Source organism: Eschrichtius robustus, chromosome 11 (genome assembly GCF_028021215.1).
Source record: "Eschrichtius robustus isolate mEscRob2 chromosome 11, mEscRob2.pri, whole genome shotgun sequence".
NCBI classification, from domain to species: Eukaryota; Metazoa; Chordata; class Mammalia; order Artiodactyla; family Eschrichtiidae; genus Eschrichtius; species Eschrichtius robustus.
In genome coordinates this window covers 4,877,626-4,897,451 of record NC_090834.1, presented here as the reverse complement: position 1 = coordinate 4,897,451, position 19,826 = coordinate 4,877,626, and the positions used below count along the sequence as shown (strand labels likewise).

Below are 19,826 nucleotides of genomic sequence, written 5' to 3'. Positions count from 1 at the left end.
GGGTGGCGCGCGGGGCTCGGCGTGGGCAGCGGCCCCCGGAGGCCTAGCCCGTTGGCGGGGGCGGCGCGCGCTCCCCGCACCGCGCGCACACACGGGCGCGCACACTGCACACACACACCTGGAACTCGTCCCAGGAGGGGGGCGGGGAGGAGAGCCGGAGCGAGTGTCTTAAAATAGGCACGCAGACGAGCGCGAGACGCTGAGAGGCTGGAGAAGGCGATCAAGAGCGGCGGGCACGAGGCGCGCAGGTCCGCGCCGGGTGTCACAGGCGGGCTGGGCGGGGTGGGCGCCGAGCGGCCGGCCCTCCGCGCGGCTCCGCACCAGGCCCTGCGGGAAGCGCGCGCTGATTGACAGCTGCACTGTCCCCAAAAGGCTCGGCGAAGATGCTGATCCGCGGGTGGGTCTAGACGCGCAGCCCGCGCGCCCGGTGACGGCTCCCCTCCGCGCACCTCCCGAGCCCCGCCGCCTCCCGGCCGCCGAGGAGCCGGCCGGAAGCCCCCGCCGGCGCGCCAGCCCCGCGGCCCCGGGCGGCGGGCGCTCGCCCGGGCTCACCATGCACTGCCACGCAGAGCTGAGGCTGAGCTCGCCCGGCCAGCTCAAAGCAGCCAGGAGGCGCTACAAGACTTTCATGATCGACGAGATCCTCTCCAAGGAGACCTGCGACTACTTTGAGAAACTTTCCCTCTACTCCATGTGCCCGTCGCTGGTCGTGCGACCCAAGCCCCTGCATTCCTGTACCGGTAAGACGGCCCGCGGGAGCGCAGTGGGGTGCGGCCGCTTTCGTGCCGGGGTCGGGCGCTTGACCACCTCTGTCCTCCCACCCAAGGGCGAGAGGAAGGGGCCCGGGAATTGTGGGCCCCTGCAAGAGGACTAGACTTGTCCGAGGCGAGCATTGCAGAGGCCGCTGCAACCTGGAAGGGGCCCGGCAAGGTGTCAATGGCAAGGTTAGAAAGGCAGTCAAGGCAGCGCGCCCCCGAGAGCCGGCCGCCCCGCAGCGCCTGGGATCTGCTGGCAGGAGAACCTTCCTCCTTCCCAGCGCTGCTGTGGTTTTTCAGGAAGAAAGTTCAAACCCTTGACCAGGTTCAGCACTTAAATCATTGTCTCAGGAAGTGGCGTTGCTTCTCACCTTGAGTTAACTCGTCCAACCTCCTGTCTCCACTGGGAATTTTACAAGTAAGTCAGTATCCTGAGGTTCCCCGCAAAATCCTGAATCCGCTGAACTTTACTTAAAAGTATCTCCCTCTGGGGAAGTAGTTCTGGAATGTGTCGCGTTGTGGAGCCAGCTGAGGAGGTCAACCCTGTGAGTTTTAAGTGAGTAAAAAACAACGATCACAATAAAAACATTCCTCAAATCTGGTTTGCTTTCTCCACAAGAACAAGACCCGTAGTAAAAATACAGAACACTTAATAAATATACTTTAAAAGTCATAGGTTTATGTAGAAAATAAATCCAAAGTTACTTCTAAAAATCTTGCATTAAGAGAAGCTCCAAGTTTCATAGTGCCCTGGCATTATAAGGATTTAGGCTCTCCAGACATGGGTATAGCAAAAAAAAAAAAAAAAAAAAAAAAAAAAAAAAAAAAATTGAAGCAATTTTTATCAAAAAAGTTATTGACTCTGCTTTCAACTGAAGGTAAAAATTTAGTATTTCCAAACCGCAAGACCCTTTGAGGGTATATTTGTTGCATTGGTGGCATGAAATAAATGAATTTAATTGTACTTACATTGAAAAAGTGAAGTGAAGAGATAGCAGTGGTTTTGAAAGATGTTTTTGGAACGTTCAGGCCAAGAGCTGCTAGTACACTGTGCTTGGAATACTGCATTTTCTGTTGTTTCCATTGATAGGCTCTCTAGGACAATCAGTAAATATGTGTGTAAATACATACAGTAAAGTTCTTTTACAACCAAGTTGTTCCTACATGTATTTGGTAATAAAATGAGTATTATATTCAATTACTCCTTTGTAAAATAAATTTTGTCTGTAAGGTGGAATTAGGCCTGGTAGCCCAGAACAAGACTTGTAATACTGCATTTTAAAAGCCAAGAAATATACGAAACAAGATACGAAGAAAAAATTTTAAAAACAAGGTAGATATGGTTGATGTTTTTACATTTGTATGTCTGCCATGCGTTAAACCTGGGATGAGTTGTCTACATAGATCTTGGAGCGGGAGAAGTAGGCTGATTCTTGTTTTGAGTGTAAATAATCATTTGCCATGAGAACTCAAATCCCTTAAAGGAAAAAGAGAGGATCCGTCTTAATCGTAAATCTCTTGCACCCTGAAAAGACATTGCATACCTGGAGGTCCCTAGGACAAAGCAGAACAGCTTCTCCTAAGCACCTAAGCATAGCCTGATGCCTGCAAACTTTTTAGTGACTTCGTGCCATGCATTGACTTGAAGGCAGCTTTTCCTGGCTTTTAGCAGTCACAGAATTGGATCATAGAAGAAATCATGCTAGAAAAAGAGTAATAAATAGCCTCCAAAAACAATGATCGAGGTTGAGTAAGTTTTGTGTTTTATTGAACCTTGTGTGGGACATAAATCAGAGGAAAATACAGTGATTCACATGTACTTTTGTGAGTGTTAAAAGTGAATCGCACATATTTCACGAACTAAAAGTTTTGCTCAGTCTTGTGCTTTTGAAGTTCTTTGATGGTTTGTGGGAGAGGGTGGTTGTTGGCACTGGCGTTCTTGCCCTATTGTTCCTGTGCTTGATTTCTTTAGGTTGTTCTTTTGAAAATGTGTTGTGATTTTGCTCTAGTTGAGATTTAAAATATAGAAACTGGGATTTGCCAGTGGAATTAAACCCATAAAAACTGGCTACAATAGTCCATCCTTTCAGATCATAAGCTTTCAGTGGGTTTACGATTATAGTTAAAGCCTTACGTGTATTAGATCATGGGAATACCATAAGCGACTTCTCAAAGGTTTTGCAAATACCATGCTTTCAAAGCATTTTTGTTGGTTTTAACAGTTATGTTCAGGATCACAAATCTTAAATTGGATGAACTTAATCTTTTTTTTATTAATTAAAAAAACAGCAATAAGTTGCTGGCATTCATAATGAAACTATATATATATATATGTATTTTTTTTTTCTGGATAGAGATAAATATTTAGCACTTTTGGTGGAACCAATGCATAAAATGTTCAAATCAAGTGAAAGGCATAAATTGGAATTAAAGTTACTGAACTATCTCGTCCTTTGGTTTGCTCTTTTAAGATTTATATAACTAAGAGAAGTGACCTTTGTCAGCTAAAATAATGAAAACTAAGATAATAAAGTGACCACTCTGCACAGTAAGTACATGAAATTGTGGTGGAAAAAAAGCTACAGCGTTTAAAAAGCCTCTACATAATTAAGCAAACCAAGTCGTTCAGATTTAGCAAAATCCTAATGTCAGTTTATGATCCTGATCTCCTCGGGCAGAAGAGCATGTATATTCAAGTAAGCTGAGAAATGGAAACATTTCTCATCTGGTAGATAATCACTTGACAGTAACTTATTATTAGACACCCTAACCTTGATGGACTACTCACCTTCAAAAACAATTGTTTGTTTGAACAGGCCCTTTCTTATTAAAATATAGTAATTTTAGTTTTAGGAAGCAATCTCCAGATTGACTTAAGTTTCCTAATAGATCTCCTGCATCACATAATAGATATTGAGTAAAGGAATCCTTCTCTTAAAGCCAAACTAAAGGAACATTTGTCATTAAATTTAAAATAAAATTAAAAAACCAAGCCCAAAGAGAGCCTCCATTTGAAAAAAAAAGTTTGTTATTCAGACCGTTGAGAAGGTATGGAACATGTTTAGAATGAATTTAGTTTATGACATGTTGTTCTTATTTTAAAATCTGGTAACAGTAATCCTCACTCAGAATGGAACTGTATTGCCATTTAGAAGCCAGTGATTATCTCTCATAAACATTAGAACGTTGACAGTGATTGAAGGCCAAAAATGACTTGCAGTTTATGATATCATAAATATTGTTTAACTCTCAGGTGCATTGTTTTATTTTTCTGGTTGTGATTAATGTTTCTTGGTGGAAGAGTCCCTTGAACTGGCTTCTCAGGACGGAATAGATTGCAGAGGTAGCGGCACGGTTCCTTTCGAGGGATCTCTCTTTCAGTTTGATCTTTAGAAATAGGCAGAGTTTCTAAATTTGAGGGCTGTTTGGAAAAAATGAGTAACTTGCTTCACAAAAACAGGGATGTAACAATTTACCCTAAGAGTTTTCATAAGAGGATACTGAGAAACCTAAGTACTGTGCATAATTACTTATAACTTATTATAATTATTGATACTTATAACCTAGAATTACCCTAGGACTTGTACACGCACATTTGGGGGGAGGTGAATATGGGTATTTGTACATTTTACAACCCATGGCCCCTGCATGACTTTTAGTGATCTCACTAAAACCTATAGTTTAATTCGTTTTCTCTTCTCTGGCGGAAGGGTTCTGTAGGCTCTCTCCGTGACCTCCAGCGGCCAGTCTACAGAGCTGATTGGGAGGAATCCCAGTGACCACAGACCAACCTTCCCAAGCATAACATACTTTTTTTTCTTTTGCGAAGTGCTAGGGTCACATCAGGGCTTAAACGTAGTTTCAGCCCGCACTGTACACCGCTGTCTTTCATATTAGGATACTCAGAAATCAGGAAGATTTTTCCAACTCCATTACACACCCGGGATAAAGCTGTGCAGTCATACCCAAGGGACAGTTAACCAGCCAATTAAAAGGGGCATGTGGGGAAGGGTGTTTATCTTAGGAGGGGGCTTTGAGAACATTTTATTCTTTGGTGGGTCCAAGAGAAACAAGTTCTTTGGGGTGGTGTCCTTGGGCTCATTTTTAGCACAAAGATTGGGTGTCATCCTGGTGAAAAATGAAATGAGGTGTGGACCTGTGTGATGGGGGTCAGGGAGTCAGGCTGCCCCTTCATGAGTTGGCTCCAGTGATTCCCCCAATCCTAGCTCAGTCTTTCAGTTGGAGACCAAAACCTGTAGTATCTTGGGAACCTGGATCCTGGGCACTGGTACGTTGATAGAGAAATGTAAACTGGGGGTCTGGAAAATGATCTTTATTAGCAAGCGTTTGTATTTCTGCCAGAGGCAAATATGCTTTTATTAGCAATCACTCATCACTGCCTCTCCTGTTCCCACTCTAAGGGAAAATAAATTGAGGGAAGCACAGTATAGAGGACTCATCCAAGGTCAGCTGAGCTCTTTTGGGATCCTCAGCTGTTGTCTCCTTACTCCTTAAATTTTATGACACCTTTGTTAAATAGAGAGACTGAGGGATTCCTTAGGGGTCAGTTTTAACGAGTGAATATAGTTTATTAGCAATTTATTTGCCGGTTCTCATTTTTCTAATAGCAAATGGGAAAATGATTAGAAATTTAGCAAGTTAAAATGCCTTTCCAAAGGTCTATAATCTTCAGTATCATTTAATTCAATAATTTAATTCAACAAATATTTACACTTGCTTGATGACGGCACTGCCATTATTATTTTTTTAAATTAATTTAATTTATTTAAATTATTTTTTATTTTTGGCTGCGTTGGGTCTTCGTTGCTGCGCGGGCTTTCTCTAGTTGTGGTGAGCGGGGGCTACTCTTCGTTGCGGTGCACGGGCTTCTCATGGCGGTGGCTTCTCTTGTTGCAGAGCACAGGCTCTAGGCACGTGGGCTTCAGTAGTTGTGGCACGTGGGCTCAGTAGTTGTGGCTCGTGGGCTCTACAGCGCAGGCTCAGTAATTGTGGCACACGGGCTTAGTTGCTCCGCGGCATGTGGGATCTTTCCGGACCAGGGCTTAAACCCGTGTCCCCTGCATTGGCAGGCGGATTCTTAACCACTGCGCCACCAGGGGAGTCCACTGCCATTATTTTTAAGTTTATTCTAAGTCTTGGCTAACAGTTGGGATATTTTAAATCTTTCTCTGAAGCACCTGTAGAGCCACTGCCAAGCTCTTTTTTGTGGTCCTCTAGAGTCTATGTGGGCACTTTGGAATTGTGAAACATTATGATAATTTAATCCGTTTGCTTACCGTCTGGAATTTTCTCTTTGAACTCCACTTAAAGGGTATTATCAACACCAAAATTGTCATATTAACCTCCTTAAATACAACTCAACTGAAATTGTATATGCAGTAAATCTTTTATGAAACCAATTTCCTGCAGTGTTGGTTGTACCTCTGGCTTGAAAATAAAATTTGTGATCCCAGCGTGGCTGGTATATAGCTGCTGGTTTTAACATACCTCAGGAATCTAAATGAGAAGATTGTTAGGTTTTTACATCCTAGGAATCTACGTGAAAAGCAGCAAGGACGGTAAATTGTTGTTTAGATTGTAAAGAGAGATGAAAACAAAAAAGGGAAGGAATAGGGGAAAAGAAAAAGAGTGGGTTTCTTTGAAATTCTTGAAGCCACTTGATTCCTCCTGGTATGTAGCTCAGTGTCCTTCCGAATGACCCTGGGGGCAACACAAAGGTGGCTTCTGAAATTCTTCTGTCCCTGCTTGGAGAGTAAATGCCCACCGTTGATTTGACGTAGACACCTGCTGGGGCGCCTTCAGGGAAGAGCCTGGGCGGGGGGGGGGGGGGGGGGGAGTGCCCTGCCCAGCATTTAGCACGACTGAATCAGTGTTAACCCAGAAGCATTTTTAGGTGCTCTTTGCACTTTGTTTTGAGGTCGGGAGGAAGAGGAACAGAGACGGAAGTTAGGTAGGGCACAGATCTGAGGCTCCCGCCTTAGTACGAAGCCTGGGAACTTCCATGGGGGTGGCGGAGCCTGCGGACCACGCCGGCCACTCGTCCACCCCGAGTGAAGTCAGTTCGCGTCCCTTGGCTACACCTGCTGATGAACCCTTAGCTGGAACATGGTTAGAGGGCTGCAAGGCTTTGGATGAGACGGACAGGTGGAGGCCTCATTTTGCATTCTGTCTTGGGGAATGCCATTTTCCATTCCTATCTCGAGGAGGTGGTGTTTTTACTGGGGCGTCAGAGTGGACCCCACTGAGCTGGATTAGCCGCCTTCTGACCCAGGACTTGCCAAAGCCCACAGGTGCTTGCCAGACTGTTGTGAATCACTTGGCTGCAAGTCTCTTGGGAGCAGCAAAACAGGGAGGAAAAAAGAGAGAGAAGGAGAGAGAACATTTGGGTAGAGACTTCCCACATGTGGCGAAGGCCCTCCGTCCCGCCTGGCATGACTGCCTCCGGGTCAGCTGCCATGACGGTGGAAGGGTTGTTCCTCTGTCCACAGCACGGGTGACAGGATTAGAATTGGCCTTAGAATTTACCAGGAATGGGGTTCAGACCAGGACCGTGTACCAACTTAGTGATGTTAACAAAATAAGAAATACTCTGACTCTAGGAGAAGAGGCGATTTTTCTTCTTCGTCTTCTTTTTCGTTTTTGTTTTTGTTTTTGTTTTTATTTAACCAGAAAACCTTTGCAGATCCTCAGGGTTTAATTTATTTTTATTGCAGCTTAATAACAGTTAGAAAAAGAAATGTCTTGTTAAAATGAATGCTGTAAATAAAAACACAGTTAATTTTCCATTACAGTGTCTAATTACTTATCATCACCAGGGCATTTTTATATGGCAGTTTAACTTCTTGGAAGTGGAAACTTGGCACACGTTTAAGGAAGAAAGCAGTACACCCAGATAGATATCAGAAGATGGCTTAATTACATTTGGTCTGGAGTTGACTCTTGCCCATGATTACTCCGCGAAAAACAGGCAGAGGGTCACTAAGGAAAGTCTCTGGTTTCTTTAGTGCCGGTGGAAATTGAATATGGAGGAAGATTGTTCTGAATGTTAGATGAGGTGCAAGTACGTGTAAAAAGGGACTCCACTAGTCACCGGTTGAAGCTGGTGTCAGGACTGCTCGATCGGCCTGGAGGTCAGCTGTGTACGCTCCCTGACTCCACTGGCAGAGTTCATAACAATGAACATGGCCTTTCTCCAAGGAGAGGCCAGGATGCAACTGAGTAGAAGCCAATCTGGAGGATCTCAGCACGAAACTAAATATCTTAAGGGTCCAAGCAGAGAAGCTGATGTGATTCCTTTTTATTGCATCTCTCTAGCTCACCACCATGTCCTTAGGAACACGTGCTTCTGGATATTGGATAAATATTAGAGAAGTATTTTCACAATGTGCCTGCCACCAAAGTGATGTCAATGTACTTTTGGTCATTATTGAAAAACACACTTCTGTATGTGATAAGCGATAGGATGATCGTCCTTTCACTTTTCTTATATGAGGGTCACTTATGACGTGTGGGGACATGGAGAGGTCTTGGGCCTGGTGGCATCGCATGTAGTCATGGCTGTGTTTCCACCCTGGGAATACCAGACAGGTCCCTAATACTGATTTACCCACCATTCTCCACCGCCCACTTCCCTCTTCCCAGAGGTCTTTTCATGCAGGTACTTAACCATTGCTGAAATTCAGGATCATGGTCTCACAGACAAGATCACAGCCACTTGCAGATTGGAGGATGTGTAACTCTGATGTTTCTTTTAAGCACCATCTGAGAGAGTCAATGTTGCACACTTTCCTCATTGTAACTTATAAACAACAGAGTCCTGATATTATGTCTTTGTATCCTGGGGAAATCGGAGCCAGAGGTACTCAGTGTCCTCTTCCCGAGTTCTGCAGTGTTTATCCCAAAGGGGGCTGCAAACTGGGGAGAAAGGCTAGAAATGTATACTCTAAACCCTGAGCCTCATTATTCATCTTCATAACAACACAGTAAGTCCCCTACATACGAACCTTCAAGTTGCGAACTTTCAAAGATGCGAAAGTGCATTCGCAGGTCCAGTCACGTAGGTTAGTTCACGTGTCTGGCATACACTGTCACGTGCGCACATCCTCTCCAAATGGTTGTGCTTTTGTGTACTTTAGTGTGTAGAGTACAGTAGTACAGTATCTTTATTTCAAGCCTAGGATGTCCGGAAGCAAGCGTAAAAGCAGCGGTGATGTAGCTGGTACTACTGTACTTTTCAAAGTACTATACTGTAAGATTAAAAATATTTTCTTTATTTTTTTTGTTCTTTTTAATGTATTATTTGTGTGAAAAGCATTATAAACCTATTACCGTACAGTACTCTATAGCCGATTGTGTTAGTTGGGTACCTAGGCTAACTTTGTTGGACTTACGGACAAATTGGACTTAAAAACATGCTCTCGGAATGGAACTCATTCGTATGTAGGGGACTTACTGTAATAGAAATAGTGACTTGTTTTGAGGCTTAGCATGTTACAGGCACTGGACCCAGTGCTTTTCGTTCAGCTTCCAATCGTTCCTAAGCGATCGTATCTCTGCTTTACTAATGGAAGCTGAGAAGTTAAGTAACTTTCTAAAGTCACTGAATGTATAAAGATCTCTTCCAAAGCAATAAGAAAAAAGGCAAGTAGAAAAATTGGCAACTCATAGAAGTGAAGATCTAGGTGTCCAGTGAGCATGAAAGGATGTCCCTGGTAATCAGGAAAACACAAATGAAAACAAGGTACCATTTCATACCTGTCAGACAGGTAAACATGAAAGACTCTGATGGTATCGCTCAATGACAAGGATGTGGAACAATAGTTGTTCTCATTCCCCGATGGTGGGAGGGTTATTTGGCACAGTTGCTTTGGAAGCAGCGTGGCAACACCTCGAAGCAGATACACACATGCCCTCAACCCAGCAGTTCCACCTCTGTTTATGCCCTGAGAAATCACTGCATGTGTGCAACAGGACACTGGTAGAGGAATGCTCATTTCTATGTTGTTTATGATAGTGAAAAATCTCAAACAGTCTAACTGCCCTTCAGAGGAAAAAGGACAGAATTGTGTGTATTATATTCAAGCAGTGAAATTCTATGCAGTGATGAAAATGAATGACCCAGATCTACTTGTATTAATACAGATGAGATTTAGGAATACAAGGCTGAGGAAAAAAAACACAAGTTGTAGATTGATACTTACAGTCTGACACCATTTATGTAATGCTGGAAAACATGCAGGCCAATACTGTATATTGTTTAGGGAGGCAAGGGCATGGGATTGGGAGGGCTATACAGAGATTTTTACTTTCCTGTGTAGTAATTTATTTATTAAGGAAAAGAAAAGGCCTAATGTAAGTACAGCCAAGCATTAAGATTGGGCAAAGCTTGGTCATGGGCACAAGATGTTCCTTAACATTATTCTTTGTACTTTTCTGTATGCTTGAAATTTTCTATAATATAAACATTGAAAAATGATAGTATGGGAGACCCCACATATCCAGAAAACTCTTGATCTTGGGGGACTTTTGATGGTTTTCTTAATAGCTTTCTATCCTGAGACAAGCTGTTAAATACAAGCTTCTTGTATACAGTCTCACAGTGGGGAAAGAACTTTATAATTAGACACATGTGTACAACTCACCCTGTAACAACCACTGCGGCTTCTGAAATTGGCTTTTGGATCTCACTTACCTCCTCTGGCTGGGTGGGGATGTCATTTTTCACCAAGATAACTGCTTTCCCCCAAGTAATGCTTTGGCATGTGAATAAATGGGCTCTGAGCTGGGCACTAGGGCTGGAAGGAACTGCTGATGGAGTGTATGTTTGTTTTCTGCAAATATCCATCACTGATCATGCAAGGAAGAGTCAGTAGGTTCTTTCCCCTTCTTCTTAATGATGTTTCAAATCCCAGTAAATTGCCTTTGATTGCATCTTGCTTTGATAGGTAACTGCTCAAATGATATACCACCCTTGGCTTTTGACCAATGGTCATTGCTATTGACAATTTAACTTAAAAAATTGTCTAGGGACATCTGTGAATACCAAAGAGTCAAAAAAAATATTAAAATGTAGCTTCTTGGCAGGGAAGAATCATGTTGGTATTGGCATGTAAACTGGCTGAGTTCTCTTTATATTCTGTAACCATGATTTGATTTTAAAACTTTGGTGTGTGGTGTCAGGGATTGTTAGGAAGGGCTGAGAGCTGTTACCATGGTAATCACACAGAGAGCTGTCTGTTAGGGATGATGAATGGTCGTCCTGTGGTTTGGAGAGGGTAACCTGGACCACATTACTCTCCAGCGACAACTCTGGTGACAGGTGTTTTGTTCAGCCTATCTTAACAGCCAAGGCATTCATCTTTTCTCTGCAAAATAGTTCCAATGTAGAAATGTTGCTTTAAGATATTGTGACAAGAACCTGGCCCTTTGGGAGCTCTTTCTGTGTCCGTTCAGAGGGAAAGTAGTCCTTGGTGTGAATGAAACAGTTTGTACAGTCAAGAGTTTGCCCAAGCATTTCTCCTTCTGAGACCACCCCTCTCTGTCCTAAATCCATGTGTAAACAGAGAAGCAAACAGATCAAAGCCCTCGGAGCCCACGTCCCACGCCAGCCATCAGCAGCCAGGGTCGCTGTGCTGTCTTTGGTGCTTGGCAGTGCAGCCGTGGTCGGCAGGAACTAATGAGCGCATCTAGAGGAGGGTGGCCAAATTGGACATGACTGAAAGGCCGGTGGATCTATCAGATTTGCTGCCAGCGGACAGACGTTCAGGGCTGCAGGAGCGAGGCCTTCTGCATGTCGTCTTACCTGGACGGATGCACAGGACGGCAGCAGTGAAAGGAACAGATTGAAACTTCATTTGTGCCTTACTCTGTCCCCTTCCTGCGTCTCTCCAGTGAAACCTCATTCCTCGTAAAATGGACTCTCCAGGCTCGAGGCTGTGAAAGGAGCGAATGTTATCGAGAGAGGTGTTCCAAAGGGCTGTGTGTGGCTGTCTGAGGAAGATAACACGCATGTGTTGGTCCTGCTGCCCGGACAGTCCGATCACTGGCAGCAAATCTGACAGCTCCGCCTTGGATCTTCTCTTTGGAACGACTTGGGAAAGTACAGGCGAGGATTTGGGATATTTATGGTTAACTTTGAACAAGTTTCACTGAGGGAGAGGGATATATTTGAATAAGCTTCCAATCCAAGTCCTTTCTTTTTCATGACTGAACATTTGACTGAAATAATTGGTTGAAACATTTGATTGAAATCATCCCAGAGGAGATTTTTTTGGGAAGATGTTGTTAATTTTGTTATCCCTGGATATTATGGCAATTCATTATTGCTCTTAGCACGTTAGACAGCTGTGTGTCTTGGAAGCATGCTTTCAATCCTCGGTTTGGAGGATGGCATAAAGGAATGTCCTATTGGAGGGCTGATTTTTTTAAACTGGGACACTGAGCCTTGGCAGTTAGAACAATTAGCTGCGTAAACAGAATGTGTTTCACTTTTCAGGGAACTGGAAAGTAAAAATAACAACAATTATAAATGGTAACTGTGAGCCAGACGCTGGGTGCTTGTCTACATTAAGGAATTTAAACTGCATGGAGACCCTATAGGAAGTAGTTATTATTATCACTGGCTTTTGGGGGAGGAAAGTGACACTCGGGGAGGTTGAGTAAATGGCAACACGGCCACATGAGGAAGTGGCAGAGTTGAGGTTGGAACTCAGGTCTGTCTCTTTCAACATCAGGTGCCATCCTAACAATATATATAATCATATGTCAATTAGAAGTCAAGTCTGTCTCCTTCCACGGAGGCCCCATGCTTTACGTAAAGAAAGGTCCAGGGAGTGTGCCGGCTCCCGAGGGATATATTTTGAACCTGTTAACTCATTTACACATATTTATAATCATTTGAGATGTGCCAGTCTGTCTTTCATTTCCTGCGATTATTTGGGTTTCTGAATGATTCCAGACGAATTCTAAGCAGCAGTGGTGTCTTTGGAGGAAGTGGGTGGTTGGGAGATTTGGGGGCCTGCTGCCGTCCAGCTGGGTGACCCTGAACTCATCCCACTGCCTCTGGACATCAGTGTCCGTATCTGTGTAACATTCCCAAGTCTCCTTTGGTCACAGTGCTTCCTCGAGCTTTGGAAGCTTCTTCTGGATAAAGCTTTTCTGTGGGAGTCGAGGGTGGAATTCCCAGGCATGCATGCGTTCATTCATTTATTCATTCTTGTGAACCAGAGAGAAAGTACTTAACAACTGAATGCCAGCCAATTGCCTTGAGACTTAAGACTTGGAATATTTTTCACGAAATACTCATTATTAAGTTCAGTGGGAAAAAAAAAAATCTGGCCATTTGTTTGGCATGGCTTAAAACAGAAGGATAAGAGATTAATTTTTTTTCCCCCACATTCTATCCAGTCGGGCTGGGGTGGGTTCTGGGGAATCTGTATTTTTAAAAAGAGATTATAATGAAAAGTCAAGTTTGGGAATCACTGTAGTGTAGATGATGGCTTAAAGATGAGCTTGAGGTAATTTACAGCCATGACTCTAATCTATGAAGCAGTTTAGTGGAGTGATCTTACTGGATAGGTTTTGAGTCAGATGGTCCTGAGTTGGTTTGTGTTTTATTGTCTGTGTGACCTTAGGCAAGTCATTTAGCCTTTCTGACCCTCAATTTCCCCATCTATAAACAGAAGATAGTAATAACTACCTAATAGGGTTAGTCATGTAGGTTAAATGAAATAGTGCGTATAAAGCACTTAGCATAGTTCCTGGCATGTAAGTACTCAGTAATTGATAGCTTCTATTACAAATAATTATCTTATAATAATAACCTCAACTTGGTTGGCTGAAGCACAGCCCTTTAGAGAAAGACTACTATTCGTGGTGAATGAAGCTCAAGAAAAATTAAATATCCTTTAAAAACCACTTCACTCTAGGGCATTCTTGTGGGTTATGTCATTACACTGGCTGCCTCCTAGGGCCTCTTGCAACCTGGGTGGTCCGTGAGCTGTTGAAGTTCAAGGCTTCACGAATAGGTATGTTTCATTCCCCCCATCTTTCTGTTTTATAGTGTGAATTCAGAATTTTGTAAATTCATACATGAGTGGCAAAAACTGGTCAAACACTACAGCATCACAGAATGTGCTTTGTTACTCTATTTTTTTTTTTTTTTTACAAGAGTTGCTCAGGATTAATTACCCCCTAGGAAGTGTTTCGTCATGCGGCTGTGCCTCTCAAGAACCGTTTTTAGAAAAGTGGCAGAATTTCTCAGCACGTTTAATTTTTTTTTTCCTTTGAAGAGTAGAGTTAGGGATAGTCTTTTCTTTTGGAAGAGGCTATGAGTATTTTTATTCTCTTGTCTCAGAGTACTGAGAGAAGAAAAGAAATTCAACTGAGACCTTCTTTTCTAATTGGTGGTGTGGAAAGAGGTAGCAGGTTGGGAGATAATCCTTGTCCTCGTATAGTACTGGGTCTGTGATTCAGAGGGAGTTCCAAATGAAGCCTCTATATTACAACTTTCAGTTGCTCATGGGGATTGTTTACAGTTGCATTCTGTATGGAAGGCACTGAGTGCACAAGGTTCTGCATGGATTTTTCCTGGAACTGTGTTTCTTAACTAGTCACTAATGTCTTAGGAAGCCAAGTAGCTGCTGATGAAATACTTTCCTTGGTGGATGCCCTCCACAGGGTGAGAGAAATCCTTTTGATGAGGGTGAATGGAATTCTTCCATGGGTTGAAGGAAGCCCCAGTGACCAGGGCAGCACCCCCGTCCAACGGTTTATACTGATGATTCCTTTAAGCAACCTCTAGTGAAATCATCCAGGTTCAGGGGTGGGTGGGGGCCAGCTGGAAGCAGGTGGGCTAAGACACGTGGATGTGTCATCCTGGTGCCGTGGGGTGGTATTGATTCGTGGAGAGAACGCCGGCGTGGTCCCCTAAGTGCCTCAGAACCATTGTAGAAATAGGACTGAGCTGGAGATACGGACCTTTGGCAACTTGTTGAGGCTATTCTGTTCAGTCTGTGAATTCAGAGAAGCCAAGTGTTTCTACTCTGGTAGGAGGCGAGTAGGCAGGAGTGGGTGAGGGGTGAGAAGCAATGATGGGGATGGGGAGAGGAGAGTCGGGGGCAACGAAACGATTATCCTCCTGACACAGGGATCCTTACGTGCTTGTTCAGCGTTTGTTGTCCAAATCTGAAAATGAGAATGGAACATTTCATTTGGGAAATTGCCCCGTGAGTACGTGCTTCTTCTCAGAGGCGTAACTCAGAACTGACAGCCAGGCGATGACTTGGGGTTGGGCCAGGGCCCGCCTAGCCACACAGGTTGCCTCATCATCATATATATTATGATAATATATATTAATGATGCAATAAAGAGTTGCACCATCCCGGCTCACAGAAGATCACTATTATCCTATTAAGATGCAGTAATAGTTTTCGTGCAGCACAGTACAGGAGGTGTGTGCACTTGAGGTGAGCAGGCAAGGGGGGCGCAGAGTTCAAGGTAGAAGAGCTGTCAGAAAGCCACCCCCAGGGCTCCGCACGGGCTCATTCTGGGCCGGCTCAGTGCCTCGGTTTCTGCCATCGATAAAACAGACCCTCCTCCCCTTTGTGGGGGAAGAGTGGTTGATTAAGGGGTATTAATGTAATGCCTGGAGGAGATCAGGGTGCGGTGAACAAGCGCAGTCTCCACGTGAGGGAAGCTGTTCAGTGTCAGGGTCATTCCGTATCTTCCTAGACGACTAGACCCCAGGGAGGCCAAACCTGGACGGCCAGCTGTCTTCCTGCTGCCACGAGCTAAGGATGCCATTTACATCTGTGCACAGAAGAGAAGAAATCAGAAGAACAATCTTCTGTGACATGTGAAAAGTATATGAAGTCCAGATATTGGTGTCCACGAAGTTTTACTGGCGACAGCCACTCCCCTTTGTGTACATATGGAGTCATTTTGATGGAGAGCGTGGCCCACTGGACCTGAAATATTTACTGTCTGGCCCTTCTCGGGAAAAGTTTACAGACCCTTGAACGAGACTGTTGGAAACAGGGTTCCTCGGCTGTGAAATGAGGTTGTTACTGATCCACAACATGTGATGTCATTCTCGGCCCCCAAAGACCTCCTTTGTTGTGTCACAGATCGGGGTCTCTTGTCATCCCGTGATGTGTGGAGGCCTGAAAGTCAGTTTGGTGGGGAATTTTACAAGGACTCTCTGAAATTGAGATCAGGCTCTTAGCTCTACGGAATCATTCCCAAACCTTTCTAGAAATAACACTAGATTTTTCTGCACAGAGAGAGGGGTCAAAAATATTTACAGGAAGGTGGCTGGGATTCCACTGAATTTGGGGGACTTTTCTTTGCAGTTCTAACCCTCCCTGGTTTTGCCAGAGGATATCTGAGGATGACAACTGATGAGAGATTGGGAGCATCAGAATTACTGACCTTATTCCGTTTGAGGTTTGGGTGACTTTTATATGCTTCTTCTTTGACTTTAATTTGCTGCCCGGCCCTTGAAATAATAGTAATAATCATGAACATTGTGTAATCACACAGGCCCGTCCGGAAGGGTGTGCATCGCTGGATAAAGCACTTAATTGCTGGGGTGCTTTCTGCGGTGGAAATGCACATCTACATGTGCCTGTCAGAACCGTCAACTCGCGAGGGTCAGGGCTGCCAGGCCTCTCGGGAAGGACCAAGCATGACTCTCTTGGTGCCTCCGTCCCATTCTCACTTTTGTTTAGGCACTTGGGAATGGGTAAGGCTTCAATATTTTCTATGGCAGCCCCTGAGTCCTGAAGCGCTAGTGAAGTGGGAGATTGAAATTAATCTGACTTGGCGATAACTTCCTATTCGTTGTTGGGTCTCTCCAGCCACTAGGCTGAGAATCCTTTAGGTTTAGCCCTTCCCACTGGGATGGAGTGGAGAGGGGTAAGGACAAGAGGAAGGTAGAGTACCTTCAGAGGAAGAAGTGATTGATGTTGCAGGTAAAATTCTACCTCAAAGAGAAGTACGTGTGGGACACGCTACATCTGACTTTCTTACGCCGGATCAGAGGTGAAGTCACAAAACGACAATAATAACAATAATAAACAAAATAAATATAGAAACAAATAAACGTAACAGCAGACACTTACATAATACTTCCTATGTACAGGCACAGCTCTGAATGCCTTACATGAATTAACTTATTTAATTCCTACCCCAATCATATGAGGTACTATTCTTCTTCTCATTTAATAGAGAAGGAAGCAGAAAGAAGTAGGGAGGTAGATAGACCTCTTCTTGGGTGGAGAGTACAGAAGAGAAGAGGACAGGCAGTAACACTCTAAGTCATATAGAGACTGACTACATGAAGGGAGAATCTCTGATCTCCATGATGCTAACATAGAAAGACAAAAACCCTACGCAAAAGATACAGGAGGAAAAGCAGAGAAGTCAAACCTTGTCACACGTAGGGAACTGTGTTGCCTCATTTGGAGCTTAGACGCCTGAAGAATTTCTTATTTTCAGAAGCATGGGATTGGGTACAGAGTAGATCTTCAGCAATATTAAAAATACTCTTTCTTATATTACAACTCATTGGACTTTCCTTACCTAGTTCTTTATTTCTAGGCTATACACCCCTAGAGTGATGAGGACATGTTTGTTTTGTTTTGTTTTTTCCCAAGGAGCAGTAAAGTTCTTACACAGCTGGAGCCCTAGGGAATGTCTTGGTGCCTAAATTTGCCAAGTGAGCCAGTGATGGATGAGGTTCACTATTTTGTCCACCATGCTTCACTGCCTTAGGTATTGTTCCAGGCTGCATATGATTTAACTGAATTTCACCTGATTGTTAATATTTAAAAAAACTAAATGTTGGGTAGATAAAAGTATTTATAAAATATATGTAGGGTAAAAAGAATAACAATACAGAGGGGTTGGGGGAGGGATAGACTGGGACTTTGGGGTTAACAGATGCAAACTATTATATACAGGATGGATAAACGACAAGGTCCTGCTGTACAGCACAGGGAACTATATTCAATATCCTGGGATAAACCATCATGGAAAAGAATATGAAAAGTATATATACACACACGTATAACTGAATCAGAAATTAACAGAAATTAACACAACATTGTAAATCAATTATACTCCAATAAAACACAAAGAATAACAATACAGCGAACACCTGTGTACCCACCACTCGGTTTAAGAAAAAGGGCATTTAGTCTGAGTCTGCCTGTGCCCCTCCCTGGCACTGTCCCCAGCCCTTTGCCCATTAGAGGGAACCCGCATCTCAGTTCTCTGTGCAAACCCTGCTTTTGTTTGGCGTTTTACCATATGTTTGTATCTCTTAATCACATGTTGTTTAGCTCTGCTCGTTTTTGAACTTGACATAAATGTTATCATACTGCATGTATTTTTGCGACTTGCTTTTTCATGTAGCATCCAAGATTTGGAATCACATAGATTCCAAGAATCCCCTATGCTGTGTGTAGCCGCAGTTCATTCATATTCATTGCTGTATAGAATCCAGTGTATAAATATTACACAATGTATTTACCCACTCCATTGATGGACATTTGGCTTGCTTCCAGTTCTTAGTATAGATATTGCTGCTTGAACATTCTTGTTAAATTCTTTTTGAAAAACCAGTGGCCAGGAGGACTTACTTAATTAGTTTTTCAATGAAAAAGCATAGTCTTAGAGCTTAATGAAAATTATAATGTCTATTCCTTGCACAGATAAATGTAGCTTTCATTTGGGGGCACATACTACATATTAAATGGGTTTATTTATTTATTTTAGGGGTTTTTTTTTGATGTGGACCATTTTTAAAGTCTTTATTGAATTTGTTACAATATTACTTCTGTTTTTGGTTTCGGTTTTTTGGCCGCGAGGAATGTGGGGTCTTGGCTCCCTGACCAGGGATCGAACCCGCACCCCCTGCATTGGAAGGCTAAGACTTAACCACTGGACCGCCAGGGAAGTCCCCAATGGGTTTATTTTGAATTGCCGTTTGGGTTAATTTTTTTCCAGAATTGGCAATGATCTGTGTATTTTATTTTGTAAACAAATCGAAGCATTTATTGTAAAAATCACTAGCAAAGGACTCTGCCCAATTTTACAGGAAAGGCTTTGTAAATATTTTGATAAATTTGAAAATACTTAGTGTAAATTAGAACGTGAAGTACTTTCTTCTCTAAATTAAACACTAGATAAGCATTTGTCATCCAGAGCAACAAACAAACAATATTGCATTATGTAGCTCAGAGGGTCTTTGCCCACTCCTGTTTATTTGGAGACTAGAAAAGAAATTCTTAACATTTTCCAACTTAAAAAGATAGGCCTGAAAAAGCTTTTGAAATCACTTACAGAGTTGTGCAAAGGCACAGAGATTTAAAGCAGGTAAGGAACTAGAGTCCACTCTGCTTTTTTTGACTGGAAAGAAGACCAAAGCTCAGAGTAATTAAATGACTTAGCCACGATCACAGCGAGGCCCGTCAGCCTTTTAAATACAACTTCTCTAAAACAGCGATGTGATCTGTAGTTTCATCTCTAAGTTAGAAGCCACAAGCTTCTTTTCATAAAAATATATATATATATTTCTTTGCTTCAATGTATCTTGAATTATTTAGTATCCTTCCAAAAAGAAAACCATTAATACAATCTATCATGACAATTTGAGGTTTGATTTTTTAAATTGCTTTTCTGCACCGTGTCCACTGCTGACCCTGGAGAGGTTTTCACTTGGTTCCCAGAGCCCAGTTTCTGGCAGTGAACAATATTCCCACTGTCTTGCACCCCGGCCGCTGAAGCTGTTGGAAGACAAACACGGAGCTCGAAGGATCCTGGGTCATGTCAACAGGTAATGGCCCAGGCCTGGCTCAGCAGCTGGTCCTGGGGCTTTCCCTCTTATGGAAGGAAGCAGCAGCTTTGCAGGAGCAATCTTTTTATTTTTTATTTATTTTTTATTTTTGTAACATCTTTATTGGAGTATAATTGCTTTACAATGGTGTGTTAGTTTCTGCTTTATAACAAAGTGAATCAGCTACACATATACATATATCCCCATATCTC

The 19,826-nt window shown here is 43.1% G+C and overlaps 1 protein-coding gene across 1 annotated transcript in view; it reads left to right on the top strand.

Annotated features, from left to right (window-relative positions):
- The first annotated feature begins 531 nt into the window (after window positions 1–531).
- Window positions 532–19,826, top strand: part of BARX2 (BARX homeobox 2) — a 70,290-nt gene continuing 50,995 nt past the window's right edge. The window contains exon 1 of the mRNA XM_068555781.1: window positions 532–740. Within this exon, the coding sequence (XP_068411882.1) occupies window positions 554–740 (187 nt within the window). The 5' untranslated portion in view covers window positions 532–553. The remainder of the gene's footprint in view (window positions 741–19,826) is intronic.